This window comes from Balaenoptera borealis (genome assembly GCF_965194805.1).
Source record: "Balaenoptera borealis genome assembly, chromosome: 9".
Classification (NCBI taxonomy): Eukaryota; Metazoa; Chordata; class Mammalia; order Artiodactyla; family Balaenopteridae; genus Balaenoptera; species Balaenoptera borealis.
Window position 1 is genome coordinate 29,408,343 of NC_138873.1, and position 26,085 is coordinate 29,434,427.

General features: G+C 36.2%; 1 protein-coding gene across 3 annotated transcripts in view; it reads right to left on the reverse strand.

Moving 5' to 3' along the window:
* Positions 1–204: 204 nt before the first annotated feature.
* The window catches only part of TBPL1 (TATA-box binding protein like 1), a 29,380-nt gene continuing 3,499 nt past the window's right edge, over positions 205–26,085 (reverse strand). Inside the window, exons 2-7 of one of the 3 annotated variants that reach the window (XM_082405741.1) lie at positions 6,391–6,569; positions 4,818–4,900; positions 4,588–4,651; positions 2,946–3,049; positions 2,759–2,853; positions 205–737 (exon numbers count right to left, since the gene is read on the reverse strand). In XM_082405741.1, coding sequence (XP_082261867.1) covers positions 658–737; positions 2,759–2,853; positions 2,946–3,049; positions 4,588–4,651; positions 4,818–4,900; positions 6,391–6,525 — 561 coding nt within the window. In that variant the 5' untranslated portion in view covers positions 6,526–6,569 and the 3' untranslated portion in view covers positions 205–657. The remainder of the gene's footprint in view (positions 738–2,758; positions 2,854–2,945; positions 3,050–4,587; positions 4,652–4,817; positions 4,901–6,390; positions 6,570–26,085) is intronic. The other 2 variants (XM_082405740.1, XM_082405742.1) reach the window with 2 other exon arrangements.

Below are 26,085 nucleotides of genomic sequence, written 5' to 3' on the forward strand. Positions count from 1 at the left end.
AAATTCCTATTTGATATTTGGTAACAGAGCATTAAAAGATACTATACACATGTGGCATATATGTATTTACAAAATGCACTTCAAAAAGAAGCCAACACACTTTAGCAAAAGTCTAAGCTTGCATAGATTAAAAAAAAAAAAAGAATTATGAATACAATTTTTGTTAAAATAGAAAATGGGGAATAGAATGGATATGAAGAATGATCTTTTCCAAACTTTTATTTGTGCACATTCAATTGAAAAAGATAACTTTTACAGGTTCTTTGGTGCCCATGTTCAGCATACAAAAATGTAAAAGACTATTCACAAATAAAACACATCAGCTCAAACTGGAAAAAAATAATGACAACAACAAAACACTTTAAGGTAGTGCACACTGTGACAGCTCTGCTCGTGGGGACATGAAATTACTGCAAAAATAAATAGAATGTCCTTTTGTAAAAGCAGCAATGTCATGTCTTGTAAACTTCCTTTTTATATTACAGCAAGGTTTGAAATAAAATCCAAAGGGACTGGAGCTTACACTGTAGCCGTGAATGAATAAAAGAGTCTATTTCCTCAATGACTGTTGGTCCAGTTTTCCTTTTGTTTTGAGTCCAATGTGCAGCAGGTTTTAAAAGGTGCTCAGTTTGGGATTCTAACCAATTACGTGATGACTTATAAAATTTCTTTCCTGCTTTCAAACACAAATGGGTATACCTGTTCCACAGCAGTAGCGACGGCCTTTACATTGGGCCCTGTAACAACACAATGGAGGAAGGGGCGTGAAGAGGCAAAAGAGCACTAGGAAAAGCTGATTTCCCAGAATTACAAATAACCAAGTACTTTAGAATTTATCAGGTTGTTTTAAAAAAATTGACACTTACATAATTATACACACAGTCACAGCAAGAACCAAGAGAAGATTTTTTATGGACAATTAAAGGGAATCAAACACAAAATGATGATATTCATCTTGTTTTAGGGCACCATTGTGGAAAGAGAGTATATAAAAAAACCACACAGACAGTCACAAAGTACCGTAATATGCTTATTAAAGGAAGGAATAACAAGCGGGACTACACAACTATTATGCTTTTGGTCACTGTAGTCTGGCTTTTGGTTAGGCTACGACTGAAGCTCAGGAGTATCGAGGAACCCAGCAGAGCTAAACAAAGCTGCTACCAGAGCGTTGGGAAACCAGAGGGCTGTTATAAACTGCACGGTCTAAACATCCCTACAAATTTACTACTATTTGGTACTCACATGTTTATTACTAATCTGGCCATTCACCCTTACAGCTTACTCTGCCCGTTAAAAAAAAAGCACCAGGGGATGAGGTTATGCTATGTATTAATTAATCTATATAATGCTAGGACTTGAAAAATATGTAGTCTTTCATCTAAATAGCTAAAAAAATATTTTAAAAGGATAATGAAAAAATATTTTTATAAAACTTATTCTGAATAAATACGTTTTTTTCTACTAACGTAAACTTACCTTTTGAAAGATCCTAAAAAACGTACATATGCATCCACTGTGAACCCTTTGAAGGTACTGACCACGTCTTACCCTGGTCCGATCCTTCCTGACTCACCTCAGTCCCTCCACAGAGTAGAGCTTTGCCCACGGGTACCACTCACTCAGTATATGTCCACTGAATTAACAGTTCATAGGGTATTCCAGAGGTTAATATATAATGCATACTAATTAACCAGGTCAATGGTCTTCAGTTTGCTACTATGTTGTTTAAATCTATTAATATATATTTTACATATGCATTATTTTCTTCCATACTTAGTAGGGACTTGTCAATAGATCTGGAGGCCTCTGTGAGGTCTGGGCTCCAAAGTGTAGAAACAGAGAGTCCAAAGAAGGAAAGAAATGGACTTGCTCCCCCATTTTTAAGATTCAGGCATGACTCTGGCAAGACCCTTTAAGTCTCCAAGGAAGATGTGAAAATCCATGGCTGAATCAGAACTAAAGCTTTTTCGCTGAAGGCTTACGGGTGTCAATAATTTTTATTTTCCTCTAAGGATTGAAGGAATAAAAAGAAAATTCAAGGACACTACAGAAATTTTCCTTAACTCAGTTTTGCCAAAGGTTGGGTCTGACTCTCAAGTAATGTCTCTGAACAATTTATAACCATAGTACCATTAAAAAAATCATCCTGCATGCTAATACTACCCTTGGACATCTATGCCTACCTAGTATTCTGAAACTACCCCTTCCAAGTAATTAAAACAATTCAAAAGATATAACAAAATACACATAAAACATACCAAATAGGTACCAATTATATATGAATATTTTGCTCATGTAAAACCTCTATGAAGTTCATAGAATGGGTTTCTCTTGAGTATTTTAAATGCAAGATGTCATAAACTTAAAAATCATATATGAAAATACATACTAGAATATTTTTAATTCCAAACTGAAAACTATCCAAATGCCCATGGAACAATATATTCACATACTGGGTCCTAAATAGCAGTAAGAATGGCTGATCTACAGCTACATGGAGCAATACAGATGAATCTCACTAGGGTAATGATGAAGATAAAGAAGACTGACACAAAATAGTATACATAAGATTTCAAAATAGTATATAAAAGCAGGTTAAACTAATATACTGCGTTAAAAGTGAGGAGACTGGTTCCCCTAGAAGGGCAGAAGTGGCTAAAAGGGACAAAGCAGACTTTATCTCTATTTTGGTATGGGCACCTCTTATCTCATTCAATCCATAATTGACAAGCTTGGTTTCAATATCATAAAATACCTGTTACTGTGATACTTCCTGTTGAAAAAATCTGTAATGTAGCTCTTAGAGATTTTATCCGATAACACACAGCAGGATGAAGTTCAGGTTCGTAACTATGCAAAAAAAGCCAAAATTAATATAAATACTTATAGTCTGACAAGTAATTTCAAATTTGCTAAGTTATCTTGATTCTTCAAAGACCTACCTGGCATGAGGTCTATTGTTCTTTGTGAATTCTGGCAAACGTATTTCAAATGGCATGTTACATACTGCCAAAACGTTAACAACCTTAAAATCTGTAAATATTACCTTTAGGAGAGAAGTAAAACGAATGAATTATTTTGAAACAAACAAAAAAATCTGCTCATCATGGCAATCGTAATCATTGAATTGTAATCCTTAAATATAAGAACAAACAAGATAAACAGAAACATTTAAAGCATGGATTTAGTGTTTTAAGTTATCGGGGACTCCTTAATGCTATAATTAAAGGGGGGAAAAAAGGCTCAAAAATTTCATTAAAAAAATAAACAAAGCCTGAGATAACTGCATGATCAAAGCGCTACATCTGGGGTCTTCTGAATCTTATTTCAGTTTAATTTGTCAATACTTTAAACCCATTTAATATTTAATCTACTGGGATAAGAGGGAGAACAGTGAGGAAAAACTTAAAGCAGGGTCTGAAGTGTCAGAATGGAAAGCCATCACTTAAAACTCAGAAAGCAGTGGACACTGAGCTCCAAACGCCAGACTTCTTCTTATATGCAGTCAGGTAAAACGGCATTTCTGCGAGTTTAGTTAGATGTTTGTTTCTTCTGGGGGACAAAATGAGGACTAGTGTGATAGAACTGTGTTTTTAACTCACTGGGATTTCTCTCAACATTTCTAATATTATGCTAAGAAAAGAGGCTCCAAGGCTGCAAATAATGTCCTCTCAATATGAATAACTTCAGCCACTCCTACCAAGATTTTAATGGTTTTACCCTGTCATCTTTTCAACTGTCCCTAGTAAAACCACAAATCTGGATGAACTATCCTCCGACTCAGTACTGGCACAAGGCAGTGGGAGAAAGTCACAAAACGTGCACAGTGGCCCCGCTGTCAATCATGGCTCTCTATCCTGCGCCCCCACCCAGCACCAACACCCCCGCGCCCCCCCAGCACCTCAGTGCCTTCCTAGCACCCTCCACCTCAGAGGAGACTGAAGTCATCAGAGAGAAACTCAGCCTCTCATCCATCACCTCCCCCCCAAAATCCCAAACTGCCTGGGCCGCCTGTTCAGGAACCGCAGCTCATCTTTTTCTTGCATTTACTCATCATTTCCAAGTGACCTGGCAGGTCCAGGATATGTATTAATTTTATTCAAGTGCATGCCTCTACAAAATTATAGTTGATAAGGCTGGCCTGCTAGTAACAGTCATTTTACAAGGGTGAGATCCTGCTAACCAGCGTGTCCGCGTCAACGGGGTCCTGCAGCTCCCGCTCACCATCCGGATACAGCATTCTTGTGATGATCAAAAACAGAAATTTTCTTTTTTTTTTTTTTGGTGAGAAGTGAAAAATGTAAAGAGTTGAAAAGGCAGTTAATCTGTAAGGAAACAAGTCTCTCTCTCTCTCTCTATGGGGAAAGGATTTGGGAAAAAGCCAGGATTCCTTACAAATACCCACACGGGCAAGGTCTGCCACTAAATTTTTGTGTTGAAGGACGGTATTATACAATGTAGAAAAAGGTCAATCGTAAGAGGACTTTCTGTGGAGATTTCTTTAGTCCGTTAAAAAAAAAATGTTAACTTTACAAAAATAAATCCTTGAGTATCTGCAGCTCGGATAGCTTTTGAAAACATTACCTGAAATCCTAGTTTCTGGAGACTGCGGGCTAAACGTCTGGCACCAAATTTAGCTTCTTCTTCACTGTGGTTTGAAAGAAAGAAAAAGATGATCAGTTACACAGGAAATAAATTTTATACTGAGGAACACAACAAACTGTACGCGTGATTTTGTTTTTAAGTCTAGAAAAATGTCCTTCCCATGAGGGGAAAATTAAAAAATGAAAATTGAAAACCCAAGTAACATTTACCTTGTTGCTCCAGTGCAAATAATTTTTCCTGAGGACCAAATCGTAGCTGTAATTCTAGGCTTTCTAAGCTTCATTAATACTTTCTGCAAAAAAAGACAACCAAAACTCCAACAACCTGATTACACAGTGTTGATTTTCACACACGGTTCTACTCTATGTGGCCATTTCATGTTTAAATACTACGCCAAGCTTACCCAAGACTGAAATAACTGTTCTCCAAATCACCCATTCTGAAATCAAGAACCACACTGAACACAAAGAACGTATTAATCCAAAAGGAGATTTAATCAATTAAAAATTCAAGGCCTGTATAAATCTCTCATTGTATACTTGAAATCAATGTACCACAAGGATGTACACACTCCAACTCTCGTTCCACTCTGTTTACATAACTGGAATTTGCAATTTGCATGCATCCTCAAACATGCCAAACTTGTTCACGCCTCAGGAGCTTTGCCTAGCTTACTTTCATCTGGAATATTCTTCCTTCAATGTTCTCCCTTCATTCAGGTCTCTCACCAGATGTCATCTCCACAGAGAGGCCTTCCCTGATCATTCCACCAAAGTACCCATCCCTTCACCCCTCCCTGATTTTTAACCCTGCTTTTCTCTGCTTCTTGGTGCCCGCCACTACTTTATACTGTGTCTTACAGCTGAGATGCCCATTACATATTCAAGGTCGATGTGCAAATCCAGAATGCGGGAGGAATGCTGGAGCTGGATATGTAATTTTAGATTCCTTAGAAACGAAAGGCACTTAAAGCTATGGGTTTAGAAGAAATTACCTACAGTGTGAGTATAAATAGGTCAAGGACTAAAGTCCAAGATAAAATGTGAATTTAAATTTTCACCGCAGCTTTTCATTTATGGCAATGTTTATTATATGGCCATTATGTATAAAAGAGATGTTTACTGAATATGTAGCAAATAAATGAATGAGACATTTCTTCTTAAAACTCTTGTTACATTTTTAGTTCCTTCTTTTCTCTGTCATATGCCATATTATCAAACTAGAAAGCTATTAAATCTGGGGAGACAAAATTTACCACAGATGCAAAATAAAATCTGAGCTAAAATACATTATAAAATTTCATACGTAAGTGTGTGGCTGAGAAACATTGAGTTTATTCTACGTTTAACTGTCTTGCACTACCAGCTCGTCCAGCAACTCAGTTTTCAGTTAACCTTCCTAGAAAAAATGACTTCTCTACCATATGGCATGCTAAGGTTCCAACGCAGCATTAAGCCTTTTCCTCTCTTTTTAGCAGATATATTTGCTCCTTTTTTAAAGTGAAGATGGCATTATGGATGAACCTGAAAACCTTTCATTGTGATTCACTGACATTTTTAATTGAATTTAATTCATCTTTACTTAGTTTCTAGCATGAAGAACTAATGAAAATTTATCAAGGTATACTGGCATCTGATTTTTAGAGCTTAAACAGAGCCTTCATACACATTCTTAATTTTTATAATAAATGTATAAGGTAGTGTCATCATTGTTTACTTAGTATCTTCACAGCACTATAAAATTAGGCTAATGTAGCACACACGACAAAATTCAGATACTCACTCCAACGTCACGCTTATAAATTACATTTGCTCCCTCCAAAGCAATCTTCCTTAAGTTCAAATGGCATCTTGTTCTAAAAACACAGACTACATTTGTAATTAGAATGTCCAGTGCAACATCACTGTCTGCATCCATTGGGGTAGTTTAAAAACTTAGCTTCCCACCACGAAGATCACATCCTGAGAAATAAAACAAAATAAAATAATTAAACTCAAATGTTTTGTTAATATATTGTTCACAAGTAATCTTGAAAACTAAAATGCAAGAAGTCGATCTCATTACTTATTGTTCAAATGGTACTCAAATCAAATCATATCCTTTCTTCTCCCCACGAAGAATGTCACTTTTTAAAAGATAACATGTCATATAAAATCCTTCCAAATCTGGACCTAACTTTCATTCCTTAAAATTAATCAGTAACTTTTACACGCCAGGAGCTTGCCAGACGTATCTGTAGCAACTCGCCTTTACAACCACCATGCTCCAGGCGTATCGCAGTTATGGCCATTCTCCAAACACACCATGTTCAAGGGCTGGACTTTGTGGTCCCAATGTCCAACCATTAATGGTACTATAACCCACCTCATACAACCTGCAAGGGCTATAAAAAGAACGACCTACTTTTCCGCTTTTTTGGGTAGAGCCATTGACTTAAGTTTAAAGAGGCAGCAATATTAATTATAACATTTATTAACAGACTTTTCTCACTTACTAGTCATTCATTCATTATTCACTTACTGAACACCTCCATACACTGAGGATACTGGAGGAAAAAAGGAATAAGGCAAGGTCTTTTGTCCTGAAGGAGCTCACAAACCTGTGTGTGTACGGGGGAGCTCTAACAAACAGTTACTTAGCACAACAGCATTTTTATCAAGATCCCAAACTTCCAAAATATATATCTTTTCAAAACTGTTTGAATTTCTATAAACAAACAAGAACAAGTCCTTGTTTTTACTAAGCACATGATCCATGTCCAGCTAAAATATTCTCTGAGTTTCCACATCTTAAAAAACAAGTAATGGTAATTCAGCTCACCTACCCCACAAAGAGAAAATCAGAAAATAGTAACAATACTATTATAATTATCTTTACAATTCCTTGAAGCCACAATATGAAAATGAACTAGGATTCTTTATAAGGATTCAAGTTATTATATGACTAAGGATTCAAGTTATTATATGACTAAAAAATGAAGAAGCCAAGAGTCCAAATAAAAGAAATTCAGTTTTGTTTTCCTGCCTTTTAGTTTCTGATAGGACACAATGAGAAGTCAGACCGAAACTTTTAGCATCTCTACAGGATCATATAGCATTGAACTCTGTGTATTACTTGAACCTCAACGTCATTCTATTTTCTCACTCTTATATTCCCTTCAATCTGCTTATCTTTTTGTTTCTCTGTTCTTTGTGTATGTTTGAGCAACCTCAAATGATTCTTATGTACAAGAGGCGGGACAGGGGTGGCAGTGGAGTCTGAGGGATAGATATATAGGTGGACAGATTAATAAGCAGAGGACAGAAACAGTTATCAGTGGTGATCTTAAGTGCAGACTCCATGTTTGACTCACCACCGACTAGTTCTCAGGACTTAGGCCAGTTATGCATTCTGTGTCTTGGTTTTCTCACCTGTGACATGGAATAGACAGTGCCTACCAGACAGTGTTATGGGAATTATATAAAGTGTATGAAAAGTACTTAGCACATATACTTGGAAAATAATAACACAAAAATAACAGTGATTAGGGATAAAAATAAGTTCAAATCCACAGGCAGAGCAGAGATTTCTTAGCATTACTTCCCACGATTACATCACAACCCAGATACTGAGCCACCTGCTATTTTCCTATTAAAATTAGGAAATAACTGTGAGGTAGAGGCTCCTGGCCGCTCACCCCAACATCTATTAGGGTCACTCTGTACTGGTCAAAGAAATGTAAAATGAATGGTTTTGTGTCTTTTGAGAAGTCTGCTTAGAGGGACCAAAGTAACCAGCGAAGACCCTTTTGCCTTTCTGCTCTTCTTCATTCTTGCTGCATGGAGTCTGGACGTGAGAGCTGGAACTCAAGAAGCCATTTGGGATCATGAGATTATGAGATGAGTATGGAAGAATAGTAAGACAGAAGCAGCCCGAGTTCCTGATACTGTGAAACTCCTTACTAGCCCTGTACTTTCTAATTCTAGACTTTACAAATGTGAGAGAAAAATCAATTTCTATCTTAAGCCCCCATGGTGGACTTTAGTTATATGCAGGCTGACTGACACACATCCCATGATAAGAGGCCACAAAAAGCACTACGTAACAGAGAAATTGCATATGAAGAAACTATGTCAAATTTACTGTTTCTCATAGACTTTTGACAACAAACAGGCTAAAACAAATTGACTCAGATCTACTACCCTGAGTATTAAACTGTTGAACTGTCTGGGAGAGAATACAAGGATAACATGTAAGGTAAAAAATAAGTCAAGAAAGAAGGGGTAAAGCAAATCTTTGAGAATGCAAAGAAGCCTTAATTAATTTGAAATTAATTCAAAATTGATGACTGTTTCTATATATCAGCAACTTAAATTCTAAAAATGAAGTCATGGGCATAGATCCTCATAAGTTAGGAAGTATTCATATTTTATATGAGTAAGCTGTCAAACAGTCTCAGAAGATATATCATTGCTTTAATAGGTTTTAAATCAAGGATAAAATAAGAGGAAGTCAGTACTTAAGAAAAAAAAAGATGCAAGGCATACTACATGAAAGATTCCACCTTTTTCAAGCAGTATCAAAAAAAAAAAAGGCCCATTTGCAGTTTATCTATCTTGTAAAACAAGAGTAGTACTAAATATTAACAAAGATTAACTTCTTAAAGCTAAAGCATTTCATATCACTTTTAAATAGGATAATTCAAATGGCAATCCAGTGAAAGAGACAAATCTCAGCTTCTACAGAGCATCTGACAGCCTAACATACCCTTTCAATTCTGAGTGAAGCTAAATCATTTATCAATGGGTAAAAAATTCTACCTGAGGAAACTTTATTGTCAGCATTAAAGAGGAATGAATTGATTACCTCTTAAAGTAGTTCAAAAGGCTTAGATTATTCCTAAAAATACACACACATAACTTTTTAAACACAGTTTAAACACACACACACACACACACACTACTATAAAAAACATGGGGACAATTAATTCCCACTAGGGAAGAAATATTCCAAATTGCTTGTAACTATTATGGTACCTACAGTTAAACATATGGACCATTTATTTCACCTACTAAATTCTGAAAGTCAAAGACTACATCTTAAATGTTTGTACACACCCATGGCTCGGCACCATATCTGGCACATAGTAAATGTTCTCTTACTATTTGGTGAATGAATGCTAGAAAATCCAACATTTCAATCTTTAGCCTATATTAAATTTCTCATCTACCTAGAATTCCAAACTATTTCTTTTAATACTAGGCATGGAAAATTTTTTTAAAAACTAAAAGCAAATTTGAAACTTTACTTCCAAAGCCACTCATTTTCATATAAATGAAGAAGAGCTAAGAGTCTTTTTCTTTCCTATATGCCCCTTAATATAATATCCATGAAAATGCATATGTAGTACACTTTACTATATTTCATGATGGTTTACACATAAAACTTGTTAAACTTGTACAGTTCCAAGGGAAATGTGTTTAAGCAAATCCACAAAAAAGAATAGTATTTTAGAGTGGCATTTAAACTTACAAAGCTGTTAAGCCTGCTGACACTATAGCATGAAATATTTAAGATACATAAATGGCAAAAACGAACATCTATGTACCTACCACCCAGCTTAAAAAATAAAATTTACAATACAATTGATGTCTCCTCATGCACTTCTCCCAAATTACATGCTCATACCTTCCCTTTGGAGAAAATCTCTACTCTCGCTGAATTGTTTTATCATTCTCATATATTCCTCTTAAAGTCATGACGTATGTATTACGTCCTTGAACCCAGTAAGTCATGTTTTTAAAAAAAATACATTGATGGATTTGGTTTGCTAATATTTCAGTTAGGATTGATATGTCTATGTTTGTAAGTAGAATTTGCCTATAATATTCCTTTCTTGGACTGTCTTTATCTGGTTTGAGTATCAAGGTGACACTAGACTTATTAGACAAGTTAGGTTGGTTTCTTTTTTTTTTTTCTTGTTTTTATTTTTTATTTTTTTAAACATCTTTATTGGAGTATAATTGCTTTACAATGTTGTGTTAGTTTCTGCTGTTTAACAAAGTGAATCAGCTATATGCATACATATATACCCATATACCCTCCCTCTTGCGTCTCCCTCCCACCCTCCCTCCTATCCCATCCCTCTCGGTGGTCACAAAGCACCGAGCTGATCTCCCTGTGCTATGCAGCTGCTTCCCACTAGCTTTCTATTTCACATTTGGTAGTGTGTATATGTCAGTGCTACTCTCTCACTTCGTCCCAGCTTACCCTTCCCCCTCCCCATGTCCTCAAGTCCATTCTCTACATCTGTGTCTTTATTCCTGTCCTGACCCTAGGTTCATCAGAACTGTTTTTTTTTAGATTCCATATATATGTGTTTACATACTATTTGTTTTTCTCTTTCTGACTTACCATAATTCAAAAAGAGTCATGTACCACAATGTTCACTGCAGCACTATTTACAATAGCCAGGACATGGAAGCAACCTAAGTGTCCACTGACAGATGAACAGATAAAGAAGATGTGCCACATATATACAATGGAATATTATTCAGCCATAAAAAGAAACGAAATTGAGTTACTTGTAGTGAGGTTTCTTCTTTTTTTAAAAAAAATTCTCTGGAAGACAGTTTTAGAAGACCTTATCTGAAAATTGTGTGGACCTGTTTTTTGTTTCCTTGGGGGATTTTAAAATATTAATTCAATTTAAGAGTTTTAAGACATTTGATGTCTTCTATTTCTTCTTTAATCAGTTTTCCTAAATTAAATTTTCTTGGGACATTTTCCATTTCTTCTAAAATTTAAAATTTTATGGCATACAATTTTTCATGGTTTTCTTACAAATTTTAAAAACTCAACTTTAGTGTACTTATCTCTTTTTCATCATAGTATCATTAATCCCTGCTTTTTTTCCTATCATCAATCTTGCTGAAAAGTTTTTCTATTTTTTGTTTCTTCAAAGGACAAACTATTGGCAGTTAGTTGATCCTCTTTATTAAATTTTTTGCCTTATGTTCATTATTTCCTTCCTTCTACAGATCTATTTTTTTCCTAATTTCTTATATTGGAAAGTAAGTTGGATGCTTAATACTTCAGTTTTGAACTTTTTCTCTATTCTCATATGAACATTTAAGGCGATTATAACCAAGTGCTTTTGGTACACCTGAAGTTGGATATACTATGTTTTCATTATCCCTTGATTCTAACAATACTTACATTTCCATTATTATTTTTCTTAGACTAATTAGTTATTTATTTAGAAATTCTTTGCCTTTAGACATGTATAGTTTTTAAATTTACTGGTAATGAGGAAGTGCTAACTTGAAAGAATGAGATACCACTATTTATACTGGTAAGCATCAAACACTGCTGATGAAGATGTATATAAAAGAGCATTCTCTTATAATTTGGAACAATTTCTACAGGAGATAATCTGGCAGTGTGTATTCAAATAATTAAAAATATGTGTATATGATGAATTGCAGTCAATCATTAAGAATGCATCTTGAGAAATTATTCAACTGAGCAAAGTATAAATAAGATTATACACTGCAATTCTGTTAATAACAGAAACCTAAGTGCCCATCTAGAAGGGATTGGTTAAATAAAGTATAGCAGTCTCATATAACAGACTACTGAACAGACTTTATAAATTACAACTACATGGATGTAGATGGAGGTTCATAATGTAAAAAATAAATATATGTTTGATAAGAGTTCATTTTGGTTTACATATCTCTGTATGTATTAAAAATGCCAAAATGTTAACAATTATTCTATTCAGAGAATTGGCAACAGAGTGACTTTGGTAATTTCCCCACTGCCCGAGGCCTAATGTTAAGACATGGTTTAATAAGGTGTTTTGTCCTGTTTCTCAAGTAAATGCCTAACATGTGTTTGTCAAATATTTCCTTCTAATAAAAAGCAAAGTTGAAAACTGAAGCTGTCCTACTTCAAGAAATAACATATTTCTAGCACTGTATTAAAATGCATTATTGAAGTTGAAACAGCTTCTTCCCTGCTCACTGACTTTTATGGACAAGTTAGATCCTCTTTCCAGGGGTATTCGAACTACAACCTTAAAGCATCACCTGGAAAACATCGCCACCTCCTGGTTTTTAAGACAAATTACATCTGAGGCTACTACATTTAAAATTTTCCACACCAGGAAAGACATTTTAAACTAAAAGGGCACAATAAACACTGTTATAAAAACAATGCAAAAATAACCCTAAAAATCTAACTAAAAGCCAAAAGAATAAAATAAACATGAGAATACAGAAAAGTAGATTCTAGCTACTTTTGAGTGTACTTAAGTTGCATCTGAGGATACTGTGGGTGTGGGTCCTCAAAGGTTTAACCACAGAACTACTGTCCATGATTTGAGAAATGGCAGAAGGAGGGAAAGACTGGATATAGTCCAACTGCAAACACAGTGTGAACCTAGGTGGTGTCCTAGAGATCATTCTTCTACAAATAAGATACGCCATCCAAACTAACCTCATATTCTTTATAAAGCCCCCAAAATAGCAGCTTAGGAAAGAGACATTTTGTGTTCCTGATCCCAACAGATTACTCAATCGTCTCTCAACACATGCCTATGACACTAAGATGGACAAAAGCCTTTTAGAAAGAGGGTCTTCTTTCATATCTGTTTAATAGTACAGCATAAACCTTACAAAAGGGTAGGGTGACTTAGTGTTTACATTTAGGTGTGTGATACTGGGTAAGTTACCTGACCTCTTTCTAAGTCTTAATTTTTTCTTCTGAAAATCAGTGATAACATCACTGCATCTCCCCAGGGGCTTTTAACGATTAAATATGATTATTTATGTCAAGTACATAGCATACAGCATGTGTTCACTAAATGGTAGCTATAACTGTTTAATGGATTCACAGGTAGTAGACTATCACAACCAGACAGTATGATTTAGTGAATTGACACAAAACTTGAGAACAGCCACATTAACAGAAAAAAACAGAGATCATAAGAGGTTAGGCAGGGGTCAGGAAACTACAAGCAATGGGCCAGGGCCTGATTTGTTAAAAAAAAAAAAAAAAAAAAAAGTCATACTGAAACACAGCCATGCTCATGTGTTTACATAATGACTCTGTGGCAGAGCTGATAGTTGTGACAAAAACCAAATGACCTATAAGCCTAAAATAGTTACTATCTGGTCCTTTAAGAAAAAGTTTGCAGATCCCTACACTAGCGCAATGGGGCAATAGCGATAAAATAAAATTTAATGCTAATAAATGTAAAGCTCACATTTTTATCTAGAGTCTGTCATACAGAGTAAAGTAAGTCAGAAAGAGAAAAACAAATATTGTATATTAACACATATATGTGGAATCTAGAAAAATGGTACAGATGAACGGATCTGCAGGGCAGGAATAGAAACGCAGGCATAGAGAACGGACGTGTGGGCACTGGGTGGGGGAAGGGGAGGGTGGGATGAACTGGAAGATTAGGTTTGACACAAATACACTACCATGTGTAAATAGATAGCTAGTGGGAACCTGCTGTATAGCACAGGGAGCTCAGCTTGGTGCTCTGTGATGACCTAGATGGGTGGGATGGGGGGGTGGGAGGGAGGTCCAAGAGGGAGGGGATATATGTAAACATATACCTGATCCACTTCATTGTACAGCAGAAACTAACACGACGTTGTAAAGCAATTATACTCCAATAAAAAAATAAATAAAGTGAATAAAACATCTGTATATCATGGTCCTTGACTGGTTCCTGGTTTGAACAAAACAGTTGTAAGAGGAAATTTGAGTATGATAGATGACATTAGGGAATTACTGTTAATTTTGTTAGGTGAAATTATAGAGTGGTCATGTAGACAATTATGCTTATTTTTCAGACATGCATATTGAAATATTCACGGGAGAAATGCCATGTCTGTAATTTACTTTAAGATACAGGAATCTTCCACTGTCTGAACTCGGTAACAAATAGACTTGGATAAAGTTTCAGATGAGTCCCTCATTATCTGGAATCTTACCACAGGAACCAAACAAATTTGGACAATCTATTCTGAGGTACAGAATGAATCTGGATAGTAGGTATAATTTTAAGACAAAAAAGTACCATACTACTGCCTCATCTCTTACTAATGATTAAATCTAGGTGATAGGATATATGGGTATTCGTTACACTACTCTCCCTACATTTCTGTCTAAAAATTTCCATAATAATTTTTAAAAGCTGTTTAAAAAGAAAAAAAGAACTTCCTCACAATAGGTCACACTAAGACAACATGGATTTTAATTATATTACTTATAAAAAAAAGAAAAACTAGGTTAGAAAGGAGTATTCAGAGCAAAGGAATTACTAGCCTCTTTGCTACTAAAACATCTAGAATATCCTGACCTTATCATTTAAAGAGGGCACTGATATCCAGATATCCAGAGGAAAGTAGGATGGCATGAGATATAAAAATAGTTGTATGAGGAAAGTCTCAGGACATTTAGCACAAGAAAGGAAAGATAGCAGTTGCTCTCAAATGTCTGAATAAAAAGGAAACTGAAAGATCCAAATAAAGTCGCACGGAAGCAGGCCTCATAAAGCCACACCAAAAAGCAAATACCTGCAAAGCAGAAGCCTAAATGGAAGCTAAGTTTCCCAAAAAAGGGGAGGTAGGGCAAAATACTTAACCAAGTTCGGAATGTTATAGAATGATTCCCTTATTAGGTGGAAGATGCCACTAGATGGTTTCTAAGATGCCATATAATTCTCAAATCCCAGGATTCCAACATCTAACATGAAGACATACTATAGACAAATTTAGGAATTACATACTAAATTTCAATTTTCATTCTAGAACTATTATGTTAGTTTAGTTAAATTAACATCCCAATTCTGAACTTCCCACCCTCCCTTCAACAAGCATTCGTGTTCAAACGGGCAGTAAAGGGAGAAAGATGCACTGATGGGCAATGGCAGAGGCAGATGACCAAATTGCAAATTCTTTGTTTGGCATGGTGACATCACATCATGAAGACATTTCTCTGCACGGCCCAACAGCTTATACTTTATACCAACGGCCCTTGGGGTTGGCATTTTTGTGTTCTAGCCACATTAAGAAAGTTTTATTAACAGTATGCTTGGGCACAAAAACCCTTGTATATTCCAAAGGAAAGGATTATGTAGTATACCATTCATATAAAACAGTTAAATGCTTAAATAAAAGCAAAAGTATTTGATGTACAAAACCATGACTGCATTAAGTTAAACAGAAAGTTAAACTATCTTCATTACATATGTCTCCACCTTCTATCTCTGACTTAATCTAAATACCAATTCTGAAGACTGGTAGCAAAATGGTTATTACAATTTTTAAAAATCTACATTGAGAATTACAAAGATACTGTTTTTATTTTATTTTTTATTTTACATTGGAGTATAGTTGATTTACAATGTTGTGTTAGTTTCAGGGGTACAGCAAAGTGATTTAGTTTGTTGTTTAGTTTAGTTTTTACGTATATCTGTTCTTTTTCAGATTCTTTTCCCATATAGGTTATTACAGAGAAAGATACCATTTTTTAAACAACTCTGAGGGTTGCCAGCAACTATCTATTAAAAAAAAATAGTAAAGAGGAGTATATTAATATGTTTTAATCAATGAAAATATTTGTAATGATGCCTAAAAGGTGGTGGAGGAAGATTTAAATGATGCTGATTTTCTGAAAATGACTGCTTAAGGAAAGATAAGTCAATGGTTTACACTGCCATGAAAAAGTTCCAGTATAAAAAAGTATTTTGCAGTTTAAGAATACATAATCAAATACTTACCCCATATTAATAATGCTTAAACAGTAGCCTGCTTAAGATTTTCACTATTTTAATATGTACTAATATGTATCTGTAAAGTAAGAAATCTTGGATGTCTAATGGATGCTATGTGACAGGGGGCTGACTCTGTTTCTCCCCTTATTTGCAAAATACAAACAACACTATTTACTCACCATATGATTGATCTGAGGGATTAATGAGCACCTCACAAATTATAATATGCTCTATTAAAGTGTTGTCACATTAGTCAATGCTAACATTAATATTAATTTTAACTAATGTACTATTATAAGAGGAAAAAAGTATTTTACTGACTACAACTTGAAATCTGGCGATTCACACTCAAAGATGAGAAATCTGGCATACAGATTCCTTATTATGTAAAAGCAAAATTTATTTTGGATAGATTTCTTAGTATTTCAATTACATGGTCTTAATATATGATTTTAAAAGATGGCATGTCATTTTCTGATTACATAAGAAATACTTAAAGAAAAAAAAAGTCATCCATAATCCCACCACAGTGATAATTACTGCTGTTTTTCTATGCTCATATAGGTAAACGAGCCTGCTAAATCCATATATTTATCTGTGTATATTAAACAAGATTGAGATCATATGTTTTGAGGCTGCTAAATCCATATATTTATCTGTGCATATTAAACAAGATTGAGATCATATGCATACGGTGTTGTATCTAGTCAACAAAGGATTTTATAAAAATCTTTTGACAACCTGAGGTAAGAAAAATAGCAATATTGAATTAATTGATTTTCCTTGAATACTAATGAAGGTGAACTTTTCAAATATGAATACTTGTATTTATTCTGTGTTAATTGTCTCATATCCTTTGTTCATTTTCCTTCTGAGATATCCTACTGATTTATAAAAAGCTCTTATATGTAAAGAAATATCAGCCTTTTGCTTGCTTATGCTATTCCTTCTGCTAAAAATGATCAATCCCGACTTCTATATCTAGCTCATTCCTACTTGTTCTATAGCTCAGCATCACCTTCATTCAATCAACTCTATAACAATGAAACGGAAATCTAAGCATCAGGCCCAGTCCCACTGGATGGGGGTCCAGCAGTGACCAAGATCTGGCAGAGGGAACAGCTGGTGTTCTCAGCTCTGAGGTGAGTGAGCAGTGTGAACTGTTCGGATGTGAAGAAGGGCCAGCCTGGCTAGAGTGGGAAGATGGAAAGTGGCATGAGACCAGGCTGGAGATGCAGGCAGGGGTTAAATTATGCCTTCTAGGCCAAGTTGAGGATTTTCATGTTTATCCCAAGATAATGGTGGGCTAAAGAGAAGCGAGAAATGACATAATGTATTTGCTTTTCATGAAAATCTATCACTGCCATTTCTGTAACAGAAGAATGGACTGCAAGGTTAGAACAGGCAGAAAAACCCAGTTAGGGTCTAGTGCGGCAGTCCTGGTGAGAGAGGACAGTCGTGGGAGCAGGGTGGATGAAGACGGAAGGAAGTAGATTGAAGAGAGACATTTTTGGGAGGCAGAGTGAACAGAGCTTTGTGACTGATGTGGGAAAGAGGAAAAGGGAGATGGAGAATGACTCCAGGTTTGTGGCCTAAGGTACTATCTACTGGGACAGGAACACTGAAGGGAGAGCAGGTTTGCAAGGGGAGATGGGAAAAGGAGGAGGGGTAAGGATTCTGTTTTGGACATGTTGACTTGAAGGAACTTGTGAGACATCCAAGAGGAGATACAGACAATCAGATAAGAGCCGCTGCTCAGGGCAGGCCTAGGTCTAGACTGGAGGTGAAAACTTGGAAACCCTCATACAGAAGGTAATTAAAACCATGACAGGTAAAATAAGAAATCAAAGGAACTAAGACATCTGATCTCCAAGACTGAGCCAGAGCATCCATTACCATGATGAATGCTCCGAGTCTCATGACCACGCTGCTAATCGTACTACTACACAGCACTTTCCCACACTATAGTGAAATTTTGTATTTCTGTCTCCTTGGTAGACAATAAGCTCCTTGGACGTGTGATCAATTCTTACTTATTTTTGTACCCAAGTCTTGGAATAGTTCCCAAGGCATGAGACACATTCAATAAGGTGTCTGTGAGAGGTTAACTGTTAGCTTGAGATTATTAAAAAGCAGCATCTCTACACATGCACACACAAACACAAGTTTTAAGAGCGCAGGCTCTGGAGCAGATTACTTGTGTTAAATCCAGACTCTACCACTTATCAGTCGTGTGACCTTGGGGAAGTTATTTAACGCCTTTGTGCCTCAATGTCCACATCCGTAAGATAAGGCAGATAACAGCACCTAGTGCCAAGTGCTGGGAAAGCTAAAATTTCATGCAGAGCATTTAGCATAGTACTTGTACACGGTAAGCATTCAAATTTAGCTATTCTTATTGTTACTATAATTATCTCCTTTCTTCATCTTCCACGGATAGAGAAATGTTCAAAAATGGAAAGGATTTCCAGTTATTCATTGTGGTTCTCCAGCTTTGGAACACAAAAACAGATCATGTTGCTTCAGGTCTAAAAGCAAGGGTAAAAATAAAGAATACAATTTTGATGTATCTGGTAAATGAAATCAGTATTTAAAAAACAACTAAATTTAACAGTGAGTTAAAACAACAACAACAACAACAATAACAAAACCGTTTCAAACCAAAACAAAACATAGTTGTTGATTGTGTGGGTTTTTTGGGGGGTGGGGAGTTGGGAGTCTGGAGGAGAAGGAGAGAGGAAGAGACGGGGAGAAGAGTCTGACCAAGTCTACTACAAATTACAAAACAGACATTTTGCCAACATTTACTTAGCTAGGTACCTGCAAAAACAGGAAAACTGAATATTAAATTGCAACAAAACTATTCATCAAGTTCATTTCATTTAAAGTGTAAATTTATCATGTTCATTTTAAGTGTAAGGCCTCAGTTTTTCCCAGCAGGTCTTACATGCATCCCTATTTTCCCATATTATGAGCTATCATTTAAAAAACGAGGAAGTTTGTCTCTTTACAGAGAATCTTGATATTTGCCCTAAGTTACCCATAATAAGCAACTACAATTTGTGAGACTACTCTAGCCATTAAGCTGATGCTAATAACACAACAGAATTTTTTAAAGATTATCATTTTCTTCGCAAGTAAAAATGTTAATTAATTAGGTTGCTAAAAAACTGAATAAACCCTCTTTCAGCTTGTGGTTGGTGTCAAGGTTGGCATGCATAAAGTTCAATTTTTTCTGTAATCTGATTTTTATTTCAAAGGTATGAACGCAGGATTCAAACTTCAACTGCTGACAGCTCATCAAGAATTTAATCCAGAGAAAGCACTGCAAGTTGAAAACACAACAGGTGGAATTTCCTATTTTGACAGTTTCCTTTCAACTGCTTTTATAGTTTTACCCTTCATATAAAATGTCTGCTCTAATGGAGACAATCTGTTTAAGGTCTAGGTCATGTATGACTGCCATTTTTTAAAAAAAGGAAGGTAAGATTATGAAATTAGCTACTTGGAAAATAGTGTACAGAGTTCAAACTTTTCAGTTAAAAAATAGTTCTTACTATTTAGTAAAAAATGTAACATACTTAAATAAAAGCAAAAGGGACTGCAGAATGAATACTCTTTCCACATGTAAGCACCATTAAGAATTTCCTGTTTTACTCAGAAATGGGCAGATCTTTCACTGATGAGGGCTGTATCACTCAAAAAAGATAAATATGTAGAACTTGGCTGAAGATCAGAAGAAAGCCATAACATTTTTTAAATTGGAAACTAAGGTCTGTGAGAAGGACTAAAGGGCACTGATTTAAACCTAGCACAACAGTAAACTGAGTAATTGATAATAACGTACAATTAAAGAAAGTATTCTAACACAGACGCATAAAAAGAGTGATAAGGAGGTTTTCTGATGGGAACACTGGCTCTTAACTTTTAAGAAAAAGCCAAAACAAAACAAACAAAATAAATGCTATAAAGAGGCACAAGCCCCAAAGATATTGATTAACTAACCTCTGTAGGGCCCTGATTTTAAAAACATTTCCAAGTTGTTTCTAATGGGGCAGTCAGTTGAGAAACACTGGGCTGAAACGCCACAACAGGTCAACAAAATAATGGAATTTCCCTTTCAGCAGGTCCTTAAAATGGGTTATATTCTCATATCAGGACTGTATCATAGAGAACATCAAGACTTCTGCACTCTTTCCCATGCATTGTTTCCTTAACTTGGATTCATGCATTAAACTGTCACAATCTGCCTTCTACCTCTGCATGGGATGAAATGTTACAAATGAACTGCTCATTGCTGAATCCAATGTCACAGTCGACACTCCCTCCTACTGGACCTCTCCAGAGCATAAAGCCCTGGGAACCCCTGATTCCCCCAATTCTTCCTCACCATCCCCTATCCTTGGCTTCTGAGGCACCTTTCCTAGGTTCTCCCCATCTCAAATACTGCTCTGTCTGCCTCTTATGTCATAAATTCTTCAGGGAAGTCCACGACAGTCCCTGAAGAGCTCAACAATTGGTTCCAGAGGTGCAAACCCCCTTGAAATCATATCCACACAAATTTGGATGTATATCTGAGGAGGCCATTATTTTCTTCATATTCTCAAATGAGTTTAAGATCCTTGAAGGTTATAAACAACTGCCTTAAATCCCTTTCTAATTTAAGCTTTCCAGGCTTCAACTGCTACCCATAAATTTATGGCTCTTACTTCAATCCTGACCTAGCAGAGATCTGAATCCATATTCCTGTCTGTTAGGCATATTCATTAAGGTAAACCAACACATCCAAAACTAATAATTAATCCCCTCAGAAATATTTGCTGTCTCCAGATTCTTATTTTTAGTTAATGGAGCCACCACCCAACACTCCCAAACCTGAATCAGAAATTTCAGAATCATCCTTCATTTCTTCTTTTTCTCCTACACCCAGTTAACTTCTCATCTAAGCTTCTTTTCTGAATCCCAAGCATCAGTGTTTTATATTAGGCTTTCACGTGCCATTAAGGCTACAGCCTTCTAGTGGAATTCTCTGCTTGCAGTCTCCACAATTTAGTCCATCTACCAAATAAGCTACCAGAATTGTCTTCCTAATTGTGCCACACCCCTGCTTAAATAAATATCTCTTGGCTCTCTTACATAGACAGCTTGGAATGCAGTGAGTTTCATGTATCCAAATTACCTTTTATAACCTAATCTTCCACTTCCAACACACCTTAACTGTTTCAAAACTTTTTACCACTCCTCTTGCAACAGCACACCCTTTCCTGGTTTTATATCTGCCTAGGATACCCCTTCCCCACTCCTTCAACTGACAAACTCTTACTCACAATTGTATTCATTAGCATGCAACTGATGTGAACCAAGCACTACGGCTAGACCCTGGGAATACAGCTCAGAACAAAACAGTCAGGTAAGAAACCCTCATGGCAGTTGTATTCCAGTGGAAGAAACAGACAATGAAAAGACAAGCTACGAAAATAATTAGAGAATGTGATCTACGTTACAAAGAGAAACTCTAGAGTGATCCAGGAAGGTCCCTTAACTTCCTCAGAGATGAGAAATTATACTTAAAATGAGATCTTGAAGGATAAGGAGGAGCCAGCCATATGAAACACTGACAGAAGAGATCCCAAGCCGAGGGCACAGCAAATGTAAAGGTACTGACTGTATTATAACTGTCTACTCTACTAGACTGTAGGCACCATGCTCCTTAAAGAGAACGGTTTAATATAAATGTGTCTTTAGAATGTGGCTTAGTGGCTGGCACTTGGTCATCAACTCAATAGACCGGTTTTAGTTCAGACCCCCAAGTCCTAAAGGGCAACTGTGTTCCTGGAGTTTTCACAAATACAGAAATATAATACAGTTCTGATGTAAGGAAAGAATAATTATGGTTAAAACACACATACAGACCCTTAGCACTTTTGGTATATATTCTCTTTCCCCTTTCCTAAGCTACACTCTCCATTTCAGCCCCAAGGGTCCTAACACATCCATATCCTAAGTTTATTCCATGAAAGCTGGTTATAGACTAGCTACCCTGTCAGTTACCTTCAGCATAACAACCATCCTTTAAACAGGGTGTGATAATAAAGCCATTATTCCTCTCTTTACAAAGTGAGAGGATACAATACAAACTAAGTTAGGAATATAGTTTCCGACATCTGAAACTCTTCTAATTTAACAGGCCCTAAACAAAAAGCCTACAAAGAGTAACTTAAAAGGTACACATTCTTAATGTACAGACAAATTAAACTATCACCCAAGTAGGTTTACACTATGCATTGAAGCAGAATTTTCAAGATTACTGGCCAGCCAAAGGTTTTTTCTAAAGATTTACATTAGCAATATGCTGCTGAGATAATGAAAAAAGTATTATTCATAGAGCTTTTTATCAGTTGTGAACCGATGAGCCACATCACACCCCTTACCTCAGGTCCTCCCCCACCAACAACAAAAAAGAGGAGAGAACTGAGTTAAGAAATCTGGTGGACCTTTGAGATGAGCACACCAGGCTGGTGTTGAGGAAGATCTAATGAACTGGCGACTGTGCCTTCAACACGGCTGTGGCTCCTACCACCACCCTAACCTGCCACGTCCTGGGATGCGGTCAACCCATGAGCAGTTAACGGCTGCTCATTACAACCTCACTAGGTTGCACATGCATACAAGAAACTGGAGATACCCAAGAGGTTCACTGCAGCCATAAGCAGGTGAAAGATAAAAGGTTTTGTGGCTCAACAAAAGTATCTGGCAAATTAAAAAGAATGGAGAGGTTCTTGTTCCACATAAGCTGCAGGTTCATCGTGAATCTGAACAGAGGTTCAAACACTGATAGGGTCTATAAGTGTTGGCCATACTCATAAACCAAATGCCCATCTTCAGATTCGCACTTTTGGGTTACACACTGGTTTTATTATCTTCATATCTGAAAGATGGCAACACCCGTCCCTGAAAAAGGGTGGTGTTAAGGACACCAGGGAAACATTAACATGTGTTAGACAGAATAAAACACCCAGGTTTTATTCTGGGCAACAGTATTGACACTTTGGAGACCTGCTGTCCTAAAAATCTCCCAATACAGTCCTCAGAATATCTAAAATTAAAGGATATATACATGTGCGAGTATATATATGAAACAGCCATGATCATTTCCTTGCTTATCTCAGTATTTTTTTACACCCAGAATCCATGATGGCTATAGGAATTATGTTAACAATATTATATCAATACCTCATCTATTCTGGCCAATGTAATGATTAGTACTCAATGAAATCAACAGTATCAACTAAATGTCACTCTCTTCAATCAGGAAAACAGAAGTCATGCCTCTAAATACAAGCATATTTGCCAATCTTCTTGGTGGGGTGGTTATAAAAACCAACTAAAACAAAAACTGTGCAATACAGAAGAAAGAATTATAAAACTTTACCCCTGTATATTTAAAGCAAAACATACTTTTAATAATGTTTTATATAAACTTCTATATGTTTTATAAAAAATATTATTTCAACTAAAAACCAAGACTTACATATTAGCCAAAATAGGAAAGAACAGTTTGTGATACATTGTACTTAAGAGAAATATTTATTTTCTAGTCAACAGTTTCAAAGGTCCATACAACTAAACTAAAACATTTGGATTTAACATTAAAAAGTTAGCCATTTCAATAGCAGCCTAATAAACAAAGCTATAATGATCAGGTTATCCCCTACTAGGCAGCCTCAGTATTTGGTGTCAGCCTTACCATAAACAAATAATCTTGCAATCCTACGCAGTCATTCCTGAGCCACTTGAATTATTGGAGCACAGCAGTAGTTTCAGCTACCTCTAAAATTACAAGAAAGCTACTATGTAGAGCACATTTATAGTGACACAGAAAACCCAAGTGATAATGACACCAATAAGTTTCAAGTTTACCACCACCTAAGGCTATACAAGTAAAAAACAGTGTCTTCTAAAAAAGGACTAATTCTGCTAAATGAAACCACTGGGGTCTATTCCTTTTATTCAGAAGTACCACACAACTAAACAAGCAGTCAAGTCCACAGGGAAATAGCATTTCAATAGCTGCAACATGGTGCCAGACCCGGCTTTGTTGGCCTTCCTTTTGCAAGAAACAGAGATGTCTCTTTTTACTGAATCCATCTGCCATAAGTGATAACCAGATGTCTGTGTGATGATTCAAAATTAAAAAAAAGTGCTCCCCCCCCCCAAGACCTAACAGCAGAGATGAGTCCAATAGCCAGCATCACAAAGAATTTCACTGTTTTAATAGCCTCCAAAGGAAAGAAACAAAGCGTCTGAGTGGTCTAATGGTTCACCCTTAATGTACTACACCTCACACCACTGAGTCAAGCACCAGCTAGTATTTTTTCAGCTAACTCTGCAGAACAGTGTGCTAAGTGCTTTACACTTACTTCTCACAGCAACCCTATGAGGTAGTACTTATATGAACCCCATTTTGAAGATGAGGAAACTGGGGAACGAAGGCAGTGAAAAAACTTGCTCAAGCCCACACCACTGACAAGCAGCATCGCCACCGCGCTGAACACAGGCAGCCTGTCTCCAGAGTCCATACTCTCAAGCGCTATACTAACCCTAATCCCAAGAAAGCGTAACTGATTTTGATCAAAACTGGTTTTACAATTAAAATACTTATAATTTATCAGAAGGAAAAAGGTTAATGCCTGATTCTCTGGAACCATTTAGTAATAAAAACAAATTCTGACTTCTTTTAAAATGTTGTGAGTTCTCACCTAGTGAGTTAAAAAACAAAAACGTATCATGGATCAAGGTCTATGGACAGAAGTCTATGATGGTAAACACAATTATAGTACCAAGAGTCATCCACACATGTCCTGAGAAAACTGTCCTTCAGATGCAATCTGATTTTCAGTATTCTTTCTTGATGGATGAATACTGCATGGTCAAAACCGCCAGCCAAAGTTTTGTGCTGCATTTTTTTGGTGAAATTTTAAACAGCTTCATTATGGACTCCCACATGACGGCTGATTTGAACTGTCCCAGAATTCACCTTGTGTTTTTTTAGCATTTAATGGGATCCCCAGCAGCACACCTCCCATTACAAAACAAGCCACTTAAACCAAATTGTGAATTCTGTCACCCTTTAGTCACAAGATAAGACCAGATACGTACAATTTCTGATATGACCTGATTCCTTTCCACTAATGACATACTTCTGGAATCCTGCTTTTTCACAACTGTACAAACACATACACTCCATTTTTCTTCTAAATAAACTGTGTCACAATACAAAAATCAAATTTGTCTACGTGGCCTGGAAAGACCTCAGATAAATATATTCTTTCCCCCTTCTGAAATTACCCAAAGTGGCAGTCATGTAACAAGAGCAAATACTGTATCAACTCAAGGCAGTAAACCATTATTTTTATTATCTGAATTGGTTAAAAAAAAAAAAAGCCCTCATCATGTTTGAGAAATTTTGCTGTTTAGAATTTGCAGCCAGTATAAAAAGTTAATTTTAGGCATCAGGAATTAGATTCCTAATTAGATTAGATGCCTAAAGGTTCCCCTCATCCACTAGATAAGTCCCTGAAGTGAAAGAAATAAAATATATATACATCCTTTTATTAATATGTTAATCTTCAAAATACACACATATGCAACGTGAACATACAACATGATGGCGACTTAACAGTCCTGACCCCCAAGAAACT